Source organism: Micropterus dolomieu, linkage group LG02, assembly GCF_021292245.1.
Source record: "Micropterus dolomieu isolate WLL.071019.BEF.003 ecotype Adirondacks linkage group LG02, ASM2129224v1, whole genome shotgun sequence".
NCBI lineage: Eukaryota > Metazoa > Chordata > Actinopteri > Centrarchiformes > Centrarchidae > Micropterus > Micropterus dolomieu.
The window spans coordinates 28,563,305-28,578,148 of NC_060151.1; the positions used below are offsets into that span (position 1 = coordinate 28,563,305).

Below are 14,844 nucleotides of genomic sequence, written 5' to 3' on the forward strand. Positions count from 1 at the left end.
AGGGTGGTTTTCTAAATGCAGCCTAATAATTATGCTGTTTTGGTCACTTGTCTTGCAACAGTTTATGGATCAAGTGTTCTTGTTATTTATCAGTGAAACACTGGTAGATGATGGATGTTTGTCAGGAAGAAATCTCTGCCCACACACCCAAATCAGGTTCTGCATTAGCTTCTAAAGTATTAGTATTGTCAGTAGTCAGTTAAAAACAGTATTTACAATTTATAAGCTGAGATGAACAGTGTTACAGCATGAAAACAGACTTCCTAGTGAAAGCATACAGACAGGCGGCAGACAGTCAGAGGGAGCAGTGATGTTTTATGAAACCAAACAACAAAGTTATAGAAAATAAAAGACTGAGAAGAAATTGGAGGAAACCAACTGCTGAAAAATGAATAAGAGAAAATAGGAGAGAAGAGTGGAGTGAGAGGAAGAGTAAAAACATCTAACCACTTTACGCTGTCAAGGTGCAAAATCAAGAAAATACAAACCTGCAGAGTCTCAGCAGCCGAAACCTTCAGAATGACAAACAGTGAGGCAACTGAGCTGTGTTTCCTCATACTGTTTTCTTTTTAGCTATGCTTTTAGATAGTTACTACTGCTTTGATCCAGACTGAAATAACTTGACAACTATTGGATGGATTGCCGTGACATTTTCAAATAAACATTCGTGGTCCTCAGATGATGAATCTCACTGACTTAGTTGAACAACTATTGGATGGATTGTGATGAAATGTGGCATTCATGTTCCCCTCAGGATGGATTGTAAAACCTTGCTGATCCTCTGTCTTTTCTCTTTTACCACATGGTCATGCCAGTAAAGCACATTTAAAACATAAGATGACCTGCAAGAAAGATCTTGTTCCAGATTTTAAGACCAGGACCCTGCAAATTATATGAATTACACATTTGACACTGACAAATCTGAACGTATTAGATCTGTTTTTTAATGAAGGCGCCATATCGCTTTGAAATGCCAACCCTCCCTCTCTGGTTTCTCGTTAGCTGCAGCTTTAACTTCTAACCAGTCAATGGAAACGAATTTCAGGGGTATAAAATGCCTGTAAGGGAAAACAATATTGACCAAAATAATTATCTCCCGTGTTTCTCTTGTTGAATATGTATTAGTAGATGGAGCAGACTGAGACTTCATTAATCTGACGACCAGCAGGACTGATAACAGGAAGGAAGGAGCTCATCAGACCGAGCCTCATCTTAAATAATTACATCTTTAATTACCCTGCATGTGCATGTTTTGAGTATGTCAGTGGTGCGTAATGTTGACAGTTTCTGTCTGTCTGTCATTTTTTGATAGCTTCTTTTTGACACCATGTTTTTTTCAAAACATCTCCATGTCAAGAATGCAGATTTTATAAGATTTAGACCCACAGGGGCCGTCAGTGACAGGATTATTGATTAATTGATTTACTGCCGGATTTAGAATTTAAAAAAATCAATCAGAGGAGACATTTTAATACACTGAGGTCATTTCTAGTGAATTAAATTAGCTCTACAGATTTATGTCTTAAAATTTCAATTCATTTTGAGATGACATTTTTTAAAATAATTTACTTTAAGCAAATTTTTCTGACATGTTTTTAATTTCATCAACATTTATAAAAACCCAGGGATTCAATTAACAATAATATGAAACAGAGAAAATGAGCACATCTTACAAGTGAAGCTGCAATCATCTTATGTTTTTTACCTAATAAATGAAAAACAAAACCATTAATCAATTCCCAAAATGGTTGTGGATGATTTTCTGTCTGTTGACAAATTAGCTAATGATGTTAGCTTCAAATTAAAACAATAAAGAAACTGATTTATCCAGTGTCAGACGCTGCTTTAGTATCAAACTGCTCCAAACCCATTTTATGTTACTCTGGCTTTTAATTGTTTTAAAAGAGAAGTTTTCTGAGGTACTTCCATTGTACTGTGGCTTTTTTTTGTTTCAAAGTGCGTTACTTTGTTAAACCAGGATTAAACATTAAAGGACAGAGGCAAATAAAATCAGTCATGGAGTTCTTGAGGTGGGGGGCCCTGACTGCAAAAGCCAGGTCACCTTTATCTGAGGCTGCATCGTAGCTCATAGGGGAGCAGCAAATCAGTAATTTAGCTGAGAGTTGAACCATGAAGTGATTTAAAACAAACTGGTAACCAGTGAAGAGAAGCTAAAGCAGGTTTGATATCCTGTCCGAGCAGCAGCTTTTTTATACCAGCTGAAGGCATTAGATGTTTTTTTATTTTTTTGACTCAAACTTAAATACAAACCTGTAGTTTTGATTTAAGAAAACAGGGATCCAATATGTTTCTGTAAAATAATGATGGACCATATTTGCCACGCCCATATTAGTCTGGATCGAATTCTCTGCATTTTGAATTTTGTCCAAATCTGTTTTTCATTGCTCCTCCGACAAATTTTAAGCAATCATCATCAAATTTGGTACAGAACTTCTCTGGACCACGCAGGACAAAGTAATGATTTTGGATTTGTAATATTCCCATAAATTGTTGCTATATCTGGCCCTTCAAGTTTGCTCAAATGCTGTGGCTCATATTACAAAAATTTCATATTTTCTGAATGCGTTGTGCTATTGCAACCACATTTGGTGGACATGTGTAGATATAATGTCTGGGTGACCATGAAACATTTGATGCCATTTGGCCAATAGGTGCTGCTGTAGCAGCATCATCTAGGAAGGAATCTGTCTGTCTGTCTGTATGTGTGTATGACTGCAACTTGCATATCTCAAGAACAGCTGATCGGATCGTCTTCAGTCTTGGTGGGTGTATTGCTGATGACCCACAGGAGTGCTGTGTCAAGTGTGAAGCCAATCAGATGAGCGGTTCTTGAGAACTGCATTAGTATCTTAAAGCAGCAATAATCAGTATCTTTATTTTAACAATGGATCGACTTACTATGTGCAACATGAAGAATGTTGCTCATAGTGAGGAATCTACAGGGAATAATCACCTGACGAGTTCCCCACAGCTCTATGAAGCTTTTAGCGTTGTTTTGGTTTTACAGCACATTTGCTGTTTTGGTTGATTCTCACCGTTCCTCAACATCAGCTTCAATTCCAGCAGCAGGCAGCAGGCAGCTGTTTTCATCAAATCTCTGTACACTACCTGCCGAGCACCAGCTCAGACACAGTTAGAGACTAGCTGATGAGCAAAGTGAAGCATTTTGCAGCTAAAGAGTCAGATATTTTCCTCAGGAGTTGGTTGAGAGACAGAGCGAAGACAACCAACACTGCATTGGGGTGATCATGTTGCTCTATGTCTGCTGTGAAAATAGAATAAAGACCTTTTATAAGGTCCTTGATAATATGTATGTTTTGTTTACAGCTTGTTGAGGTAAAAATCAGTTAATTCAGGTTTAAAATTAGATTTGTTTTTAGGTAAATAAAATGTAGATTTCGATCATTTTTACACTATTAGTACTCACTGTAATTTTAGGAAACAAGTTTTGGTCACAATGTTGTAACACTTCAAAGTAAGAGCCACAAGTTTAACATTGACTATTCATGAAAGGGTCAGGGTTTTTACACTAGACCATCTGCAGACATGTAGGTGAGATTTAACACAGACATATGGTGAACTTACAGGGGGCGTGGGAACATCCTTTGCTATATACATACATTTGTCATTTCACGAAGAGCCACGAAGTGTATGCTAAAACTCCAGTGTATGAATGTGTGTGAATGTTAGTTTCTGTTTGAGCATTTAAGCTCAGTGTGTGAATGGTGAATGCAATGTAGTGTAAAAGCGCTTTGAGTGGTCAAAAAGACTAGAAAGGCGCTATATAAATACGGAGCATTGTGTTTTGTACTTGAGAGTATTTAAGGAGTAAGATGCTGCGTGTCGGGAGAGTATCTTGTTGACTCTCTGGACGTCCGCATATCTTCACATCTTTTACTTCGTACTTCTTCTTTGGGAAGGAATTTTCTTTCACATCATAAATGAAAATAAAACAGATTTAGTGTTGTCCACCAGAGTGTAGCATAGCTGGCAGTGAAGAGGGAATTTTAGAGAAAATGTAAATAAAAGTGAAATTTAGTGATGTTTTAAATACTAAGATAATAGTACACAGCCTGGTTGGTGGCCTTTCTCAGGTGCACCCATGACCGCAGTATTTCTGAAATCCTGGCAATAGCCCTGGCTCTTTGATTGTTTTCTTGTAATCAAATTACAAATTACATTTTGTTGTCTCAGTTTTCATTAAGAACCAACTTGGATCTGTGTGAGGAGCAGCTGTGTGTTATAAAACAACACCAAGCATGTAGGGCTCAAAGGAAGGCAGATTAACATATTGTATCCTTGTGTGAGAAGCAAGGTCAACCCGCTCAATACATCATATCATCCACCACTGCTCCGTGAAACACTCCTGCTCCTCTTCCAGATGGCATTAACAGACAAAACCATCAGAGAACTTTCATTATTAACTACCTGCTCTGCATGAAACAGCAAATTAGAGGCTACGCCCACATGCACCGAAATATTCCCTTTCTTCTGGACGCTCAAATGTTCCTTTTATGAGCTGCAGGATATAAACACCATGTGCTGGTAGAAATAACCTGCTCTTCTCAGTAGTTAGGAGGAATCTGAAGAAAGATAACTGAGATATTCTCTCACTGTCCAGCACCTGATACATCGAAGTATATCTGTCTGTTTTGTATGAGGGATCATATTTTAAAAACTGAAGATGTGGCCACATATAAACATGAGAAGGTAGCAATAAAGAAAAATACCTTCCTTTCAAAATAAGACACACTGATCTGTTATGGTAGAAAAATGTAAATTGATTTTATGACTGTCATGTATTGACTGAACAGGGTCAAGACAGGGTCCCTTGAGAGGAAATCAATTAATTTCATGAAGGTAACATCATATCTGCTTCAAACGGCAACGAAATACAAGTAGACCTATGTTTGTCTGATAAGGAAAATCTTTTTATGCTCTGTTCAGTATATTGTCGCTGGAACCATACAGTTATTTTCTTGTGACATATTTGAGAAACTGGCTTTAACATCTGCATAAAAGTTGGATGCGAACATGAGGCATCATCCTCATTTTTGTCGGGGTACAGGTTCCTATAACTTACATAAATCAAAACTGACAACACACCTGAAAAGACTGAGCTTGTTCATATCAATTAATACATGTCACTTTCCTTCAACCACCTCCTCCGTCAGTATATTCACAATGCCTCAAGATGCTTCAAATAAAGGATTGTGTAAAATTGTCTAAGAGAATCCAAAACTATATTTCCGATGACAGAATCAGAGGTTATGTCCAAATATTTTAGTTAATTTCTGAAACAGATAATCTGGCACTACGTGGTAATTGGCCAGTGTGTTTAAGCTCCCTTTTTTTCATTCTTTACACAACCACTTCCACCACTTTTTGTTTGTACAAATCAAGTACAAAACAACGAAAGTCTCTGGGGAGAGTCTAAAAGAGAGTCCTTGTATTGGTTTTTCAAACTAAAATAAATGCCACATGAGATTGTTAACTCCTCTTATTGGTTAGATTTGTCTGGGGAGAGAAAAAGTAAACAAAGGAAGAAGGTCCTGAAGAAGGTCCTATCTGCCCAATTATCAGGCAATATACTTCTTGTTAGTGCAGGTCAGACCTCATTTCATTCTCTGGGTACCTGCTAACTTTTGCTGTTGCTCATCTGCATCTCAAGCATACAAAGCAGACCTGCGGGAGATGTTTTGCCCAAATTTACAAAGTATGATTTGTAGTTGGGTAAGATCGAGGTTGGACCACCTTCCTACTGCAAACAAACAGCTCCAGAATATGTTTGTGACCAGACCGAACCACGTTCTCTAAAGGGTCTCGGTGCGGTTGTTACGGTCTGTGCCTGAGTACAATTGCTCTGTTCAGATTTTCCCAAACAAACTGCACCAAAGGGAAAAGAGAACTACAATCCAATTCAGCCGGACTAAACAATGCAGGTTTGAAAGCACCCACAGGCAGTTTTGCCTTTAAATGTTGTTGAAAAACATGTTGTACAAACTAGTATGTTTGAAGAACACTGAGGCTTTGGGGCAGACTTTTTCTCCTGTAAGATCAGGACAAACTAGAAAGCAGCAGCACAAATTGCTCCTGTACAGTCTGAACAATTGGTTGTTCAGACCAAAATACACTGAACAAAATTATAAAGACAACACTTTTGTTCTTGCCCCCATTCATCATGAGCTGAACGCAAAGATCTAAGACTTTCTCTATGTACACAAAAGGCCTATTTCTCTCAAATATTGTTCAAAAATCTGTCAAAATCTGTGTTAGTGAGCAGTTCTCCTTTGCTGAGATAATCCATCCACCTCACAGGTGTGACATATCAAGATGCTGATCAGACAGCATTGTATTGCACGGGCGTGCCTTAGGCTGGCCACAATAAAAGGCCACTCGACAATGTTAAGTTCCATCACACAGCACAATGGCACTGATGTCGCAAGTTTTGAGGGAGTGTGCAATTGGCTGGAGCTCCTGTGAGAAGTTTAATGAAGAAGTTGATCCCACTAAGGTATACCTGGATAGTGCAAGTACTGATCTTGGGAACCGAATGGGCGTGGGAGATGTAGCTGGTTAGGGATATGATGCCTAAGGAGGGGCGCTGCAGACCGCACGAGGTATGGAAAGAAATTGAAATTGCACCATCCTGTATAGTATGCGAATTGCAAAGTTGAGGTGAGTCCCCCTTTCTCAGGGGAAAGGGGGGGACTCCAAGCTGGAGGAAGGCAGATTTCAGTGCGGAGCGGTCATGCTCTGGAGGAGAAGAGGAGGGTATGACCATGAGGAAGTTATCCAAGAGATGGATGACGTATGGGAGTCTGTAGTTATTGAGCAAGATTGAACATTAAGCTTCGTAAAGTGAGTCAAAGATTTTGGGGCTGCTTTTACACCCGAAGGTGAGACGGAGGGCGAAGTGAAAAGAACCGTTCCAAGAAACGCCGAACAAATGCCAGAAATCGGGGTGTATGGGCAAGGTTATGTCAGCCTTGGCTAACCATGCACCGGGGCCAGCGAGGCAAATAAGGCTGACGGGCTGAGCGATATTAGCGTAGTGAATGGAAAAATCCTGACTGGGTATAAGGCTATTAATGCTGGGTGTCGAGTTGCCGTGGGGGGAAGATAAATCGATGATGAGTCTCTTCTTGCCAGAGTACTTGCGAGTCGCAATACCGATCGGGCTAATCCGGTGAATGGGGAAAGGAGGACCGGTGACGGGTGTGATCATGAAATGATCTGACACCTGCTTAACTAGGAGCTCATCCATAATGTCGGGTTCGGCCATTGCAGACTGGAGGTTGCGGCAGGAGAAGAAATGGTCGGGAAAAACCTCGACACCCGGATGAAAACCACAAGTGAAACCGTGGATGAGTAAGTCGACAAACTGGCAGTTGGGGTGGTTTGCAAGATCGAGGGCTGGGATGTTTATGGGTGTCTTCAGAAACTGCCACAGTCATGAAATGGGCTTGGTGGGCTTATGATGGCAGCCAGGACGGGCATGTGCACCACCGCAGAAGGAACAAGTGTGGAAAAAACAGCAACCTGAAAGGAGGCAACCCAGGTCGGAGGGTAGTAAACCAAGCTGGGCTGAGGGACCTGGGTGAAGGACTGCGGTCGCGATGACCAGGCAACCTGCCATCGAGGAGTGAATGAGACGGCAGACGGGGTAGATTCTGGAGCTCTGGAACAGCTCGTCGTCCGAGGGGCTGAGGCTGAATTTGTCCACGACGAAATAAGCAACAAATGTTGGTTGATGTGAAGTTGAAGCACTAACATTGCGTGAGAACGTTAGAGAACTGACTGCAGTTCGTCATCGTAACCAATTTGAGTGGGCAAATGCTCACATTTGATGGCATCTACTTTGGAGAGGTGTTCTCCTCACGGATGAATCCCGGTTTTCACTGTACAGGTCGTGTGGGTGAGCGATTTGCTGATGTCAACATTGTGGACCGAGAGGCCCGTGCTATGGGCAGGCGTGTGTTATAGACAACGTACACAGGTTAATTTTATTGATGGCATTTTGAATGCAAAGAGATACCATGACGAGGTCCTGAGGCCCATTGTTGTGCTACTCATTGAAGACCATCACCTCATGTTGCAGCATGATAAATGTTTAGAATTAAGTATTTTTCAAATGTTGATCTTGTGGAGAAGAGATTAATTGAAAACACATGCAAATATACTTTTTCTTCCAAGTAAAAGTTAAAACATTTTAAGACACAAAAGGCTATGCCCTAGTAAAATCCCACTCCAAAATGACGTCACAACAACCCAAAAAGAGACAAGATAAAAGATCCTGTGGCCCTTTTGTAACGCTTCTGCTTCTTGTAACTCTCTTGTAACTTCTTATAGCTCTTGTAACTCTTGTAATTCTGATCCTGCTCTTTTCGTACTTTCAACTCCTTCCGGGCGTGTCTTATTTGATTTTGGTGTTTTATGTTATCCGATCGTTTTACGCAACTTTTGACCCAGGAACCCAGAAAGTTCTTTCAATCCTCAACTCAGGGGGAAGGACTAAGCCGCTGCTCCAACGACAGAGTTGGAGTGTGTTCCACTGAGCTATAGCGACACCAACCGAACTCAGAGCGCCAAGCCAAGGCGGACTGCCCGTTACTCAATTTGCAAAATAACTTACGGTCATTCGTTCCCGCATATTCTGTTCATTACATTCTGGTTTGTTTTCATGTTTGACTGTTATTCCTGTAATGACCCCATATTTACTCACACTGTTAGGCAATAAATTTCACCTTAATTATAGTGTGTGTGTGTGTGTGTGTGTACTGTTTAGCATCCTCGGTCCCTGTACAGAGGATTCGCCCTCAGATTTGAGACTGACTGATTGATTAACTTAACGATTTTGAATATTTGAATCATTAATTACTAACGAATTACCAGAACTTTGTGCAATTATTAAGCTATACTCAAGGATTCCTAAAGCCTTGGGCGGACAACAAATCTTTAGGTGGTGCCCCAAAAACTAGAGTTTATGAATTAATATTTCCGAATATTAATATTAATAATTTTATTAATCATACGTAGGTACGCTACAAACCTAATCAATTCTATGCGAAGGAGATGTGTTGCACTGCGGGAGGTCACACCAGATACTGACTGATTTCCGGACCCCCCCAAAACACAAAACAGTAAAACTGCACATTTTCGTGTGGCTTTTTATTGTGGGCAGCCTAACGCAGACACCTGTGAGGTGGATAGATTATCTCGGGATAGGTAAAGTGCTCACTAACACAGATTTTGACAGATTTGTGAACAATATTTGAGAGAAATAGGCCTTTTGTGTACATAGAGAAAGTCTTAGATCTTTGAGTTCAGCTCAAGATTAATGGGGGCAAAACCAAAAGCGTTTATAATTTTGTTCAGTGTACAGCTGTGAATGTTGACACTGTTCTCGCCAGAAAATGGCAGAATTTGTTGTCTGTTAAAATACTTTAAATGGTCCTGTCCTCCCAAGAAAAGCAATGGGACACAAAGTTCTTATGTTAACCCAAATCATGCTATAGCAGTGTCAGCTTTTTTGAGTCTAATCTTAACTAAATCATAATATGCATGAATTTTTCACAGTGATTTCTGAAGCTTTTTGAGAGGCACAGACAAATTATGTTGTATGTTTTTTTTAAAAACCCAAACCACAATCTGTCTTTGGAATTGTCCATCGTCTCAGTTTAAACTTCACCATAGACTGTCAATTCTTATTTTGGAGCTGATGTTCTGGAGTCATTAACCATGTCCTTGGTTTCATTTACATTAAGGACATGTCACACCATTTCTTTCAGCCTGTCCTCACCAGAAAAACGGCTGTATGGGTAGATTATTATATAGCTTTTAAGGACCCATATTGACGTTTTTTATTAGGCTGCAACCTCTAGTGGAAGAAGAAGTCAGACGACGTAGAATAAAGAGTGACAAAGTCCATGTAAGGAGAGTGGTGGGGTGGATGGATGAGTCAAGTAAACTCATTACTTTCACTCAAACTGAAGTTTGAATCCTATGCAGAAGAAAGTCAAAATGTGACATGTTTTAAGTTACATTTTGTAGATGTCTTACGTAATGTAGATATTTGAACCCAAACAAAGATCTTTTATGATGTGATGATGTTATTATCATGTGACCATGTCCAGTACGCCTGTCTCTGGACTGGTACAGGAAACTCTCATATGTGTCGTTTTGGGGAATGGTCATTTATGTTGTTGCTTTTTCAAATGGACATATATTTTGTTTTGGAAATGGTCTTATATGTGGTTTTGGGGAACATGACAATCAACCTATTTAGTCATTTAGGTTTGAGGACGTGTTCTTTCTTTACAATCAGACGTCCTTACAGCCACAAAACTACCTGCTACTGAAGCAACATCTGTCTAATCTCAGATGGATAAGATGACTATTGCTGATTAATTAGAAAATTTTGTGACTTTATATTTTATATTATATTATATTATATTATATATTTTAATTGGTATACATTCTTATGTAGTAGGTTCAGGTACACCCTTGAGGTGAGCCAGTAGATGAAAGAGGTAAATTTAAAAAGAAAGATTTAAGTGAACATCATTTTCTCTGCAGGTAAATGTGGCTGAATAGTGATAAAGCAGATGACAATACACTTCTGAGAGCTCCTTAAAAACACAGAGTCTATAAAAGAGATGTGTATATATCTCTTTTTGTTTTTCCCATGGTTTTCCCTGGGCTTGAAGAACAGGTGGGGAGCGGCAGGGGGTGGCGGAGATGCCTAATGACGGTCATAACTCACCTCTCTCCGACGCCGGGGCCAGATCAATGAAGCTCCGACACTTCTCACCTGAGAGGGGAGGGGAGGGGGGGGTGGAAGGGAGAGGTAAAGATGAATGTAAAGAGGAAAAGAAGAGGGGAAAGGTAAAGAACGCAAAGTGAAATGCGCTGGGAATGAAGGAGAGATAGAATGAGAAAATGAGAAGGGAAGATAGCAGTGAAAGAAAGATGTAGATGTAGAGAGGAGGGGGTGATTAAGGAGAAGGATGAAAGGATGAAAATAAATGCACAAGGTGGAGAGAAAAGGATAAAATGAGTGTTAGTGTCAGTGCATAAAACCGATAATACAAGCTATTAATGCGTCGGGCTGGCAAACACGACTCCTGAATGTCACTTGGCTGTTATTCTACACATCAACACTTGCAGATAATATTCTGCTGACGGGATGTCAGGAGTTTGTCAAACATTATGTGACAACACTATATTCATCAATGATGCCAGAAAGATATTAGACTTAACCACACTAACCGTCATTTGGTCGAACCACCACTTTGATTCAGACTGAAATATCTCAACGACTATTGCATGGATTACAATGAAATTTGGTCCTGAACATTTATGTTCACCTCAGGATGAGCTGAAATAACTTTAATGATCCACTGACTTTTTCTCTAGCACCATGATCAGGTCAACATTGACCAATACTATACGACTTTGACCAAATACCTGCAAAATTAATGACAACCCTGTAGCTTGGTAGTGCTAATTATCAAATGTGCAAATGTTGGCATGCCAACACATTAAACTAAAATGTTGAATATGCTAAACATCGTAACAGCATACCATGCATAGTGTGCTAAAGTATAGCTCCACAGAGCGACTAGCTTGGTTTTATACTTTTTCTTTTCTTTTTTTCTTCAGGCTTTATTCTTTTGTATAATTCACTTGTTGGTGATCTTTCTTTCTTTGTTTCTCAGCCGTATTTTTTCACTCCTGATTGTTGATATCATGAAATGTCCATTAAAAAAGAACTAATTTGTGTGATGCGTGCTACAAACAAGGCTGACTGCAGAAATACGTCATCAGATCAGTTGTCACCAGCTTCCGGTCAGCGATCTGATGCAAACGCGGAAGTCGCTGAAACTTGCATTCTATCGAGTGGCCAGCAGGGGGCGACGCTTCTGGTTGCAAAAAGAAGTCCATTGGAAATAATGGTAAAATGACCCTACTTCTTACCTGAATAATTATCTCAGTAAACACTTTCATAATGAGTTTATGGTCTCGATAGTTTGATGTCTTCTTCAATATAAATTTAGTAAATAATGGTCCCATTTCTTTTAAAATAGACCATAAAGCAGAATACGTTTCAGGGCGGGATTATCTATGATTGACAAGTCGTTACCATGGTGACCTGTCAATCAGGCGACTCGTACCCACGGCACTGTGTAAATTTAATCAGCGCCGTTGAAAAAGCTTATTAGGAGTTGGCTGTTCACTTTCTCTGGTGAGTACATTAAGTTTTAAGACAAAACTGTCAGCCCTGTTAAAATGACAGTTAACATGAATTACAGATAAGCAAGCTAGCTAGCTCCGCACACGGCCGTTAGCTCAACCGTCTCGTCCAAATATGGTCACGTCTGGTGCCACTGGCCACATCGGCCAAACTCGAGGCTTCAGAAACAGCAGTTCATAAACTACGTCCATTTCTTATATACAGTCTATGGTTGTTACATTATAAAAATCCTAAAAAGTGTCCGGAGTGACATAGTTACTTTACAGTAACTGTCACACATTTTAATGTCACCATAACTTGTAAATTATCAGTGTTTATATTTAGTGGGTTTATCAAAATTCATTACATTCACATGTATAAAATACTCCAATACCGTATTTAACAGTGATATCATTGTTCTCACGTAATATTAGTACAATATTCATGTAGGGAGTGTTTTTGCTTAGTGCAGTATCATCTTGGCTTTCATTAGCTGTTTTCTGGCACTCTCAGGCAGCAGAGAGTTGATCAGAGCTCGGTGGGACCATGCAGGTCGCAGTTCAGCGGCCACAACACGAGCCATAACTCAGCCTCTGCAGTGTCACAGGCAGCAGGCAGGCCCATCCATAACCAGCCTGAACACCAACACCTTCACACTGAACTCCCAACAAGCCTCCCCCAAACAACAGATGAAGATACTCTTGTTTGTCTCCTGGATACTGAGGATAATTTAACTTTCAGAGGCTAAAATAGACTCAATCTAAAACTCGAGTCTATGGTGAAAACTGCTGCGAAATTCAACAGATATTGCCTCTGCTGTTTACCCAACTGTGTCTGCTCTTTCCGATCAGATATGAAGTGCACAAAATCAGCTGTATTGTACTCTATATATATAGTGACCAGCTCTAGGAAGGACTCTCTAACAATTAAATCTTTCGTAAATCAGATTGCTTTCTCTTTGTGTTTGATTAGAGTTTAATAGAAATATGTTGCTGCTCACACATTTTTGTACAAAGCAGTAATGTGTCGTTCATATCGTATGAGAGGAGAAAGATTCCTGTGTGACTTGGATGTTGACGTGAACAGAAACTGATAATTATGGTAACTCCCATATGACATGAAGACGGCACAAGTGACGGTCCAATACCCTCTAGTAGACTTTTGTGGGATCGACCGCCCATGGGACTCGTTCTGTCCATACTACCCAGCATGCATTGTGTGGTTGCAAGATCAGTTGTTGGATCTGCCTGTAGCCTAACTGTAGGTTCACAGCTGTGTCAAGATTCATCTTTGAACAGTGTTTTGGAGTCTGCAGAAGAGGGCAAATGTGCTTCATCTTAAATCTTCATTTAAGTGGCCACATGGTGTGAAGACAGAGTGATGGAGCACCTGGAAAATTATTATTGAGTTTCCTTCCCCTGGAGATGATTTGACCCTTTCACCTTCCTGTTCAGCTGTCCATCATCCCCTCCTCAATTTCTCATTATAAACAGAGGCGAGCTTCAGTGCCAGATTTACAGGTTGTTTGACGCAGTACTGGTCCAGCCTTTGCTGCCTGTCTGTTGCTTGTCCAACTGTTGCTTATGTCCTGCCAGTCTGCTGATTCTTCTGTTTGTTTGCCTGATTCCACCTGTCTGACAGCTGAAGACTGTAATCTAAGTAAACCACCTTTCACCATCTGATGTGTCAAAATGATCTAGTATTCGAGTCATCCTTCTTGTTTGCCAGTTTCCCAAACTTTACCTACACTAAAATTAAAATCTAATGTCCCCAGCTAAAAGTTGGTCTATGCCCTCCCTGTTATAAATGCAGCATGCTGTTTGACAAATACTGCAGAGAAACTCATCCGAGGTAGTTATAATTCATGTTTTCCAAGGTTAAAACTCAAGGGAAATGAATAGAGAGTCGGGGAAACAGACGAATGTGTACCTGACGACAGTGAGCTGCAGTGAAAGTGTGCTACAGCCAAAAGGTGAGCAGCATAGCGTCTGATTAGGACGTGAATCTAAAATGTAATTAAAGAGTGAGCGGGCTTGTCTGTGACCTGATGACAGCACTAACTAACAGCACAATCAGTATTCCTACACCTTCCCACTGCACATAGGAGACAACGGTCCTCTAAAATGTAAATTAACCAAAAAATCCCAGTTATCACGCTCCTAGTCTACCTAATGAAATAGATTCATTTTAAAGAGGCTTCAGGTGGTTTTCTTTTCTTGTATTTCTAGTTCACACTCCCAACTCTCACTTTCACACCTCTTATTCATTATTCCCCCTGCCCTGCAGCCAGCAGCTCTGCAGTCTGTTTAATCTGTGATCCGATGTCATTCTGGGCTAATTGCAGCTGTAATGAATATGAATGGTTTTGTGAAACAACGGCTTACGTATCATTACTTCTACGGTTATGACTCTGTCCGCTTCATTCAGCCGGATCAGAGAGAACTCACTTGAATAGAAGGAAAGGGGTCAGACTGCAGTCTCATTTGATGAACCTTGATTTAGGGCCCTTTCACATCTTTAAGTCTGCACCAAGGTCCGAACCAAAGTTCATGTTTTGATTCATGTGGTTAGTTTTGGTTTGGTTTCAC

The 14,844-nt window shown here is 40.2% G+C and overlaps 1 protein-coding gene and 1 long non-coding RNA gene across 2 annotated transcripts in view; one reads left to right on the top strand and one right to left on the bottom strand.

Moving 5' to 3' along the window:
• The window catches only part of gsg1l (gsg1-like), a 43,113-nt gene that overhangs the window by 15,188 nt on the left and 13,081 nt on the right, over positions 1-14,844 (bottom strand). The window contains exon 2 of the mRNA XM_046043642.1: positions 10,787-10,834. Coding sequence (XP_045899598.1) covers positions 10,787-10,834 — 48 coding nt within the window. The remainder of the gene's footprint in view (positions 1-10,786; positions 10,835-14,844) is intronic.
• On the top strand, positions 11,902-13,203 carry LOC123967521. Its single transcript, XR_006824256.1, has 2 exons — positions 11,902-11,978; positions 12,770-13,203. It is a non-coding gene; the product is annotated as an uncharacterized LOC123967521 (long non-coding RNA).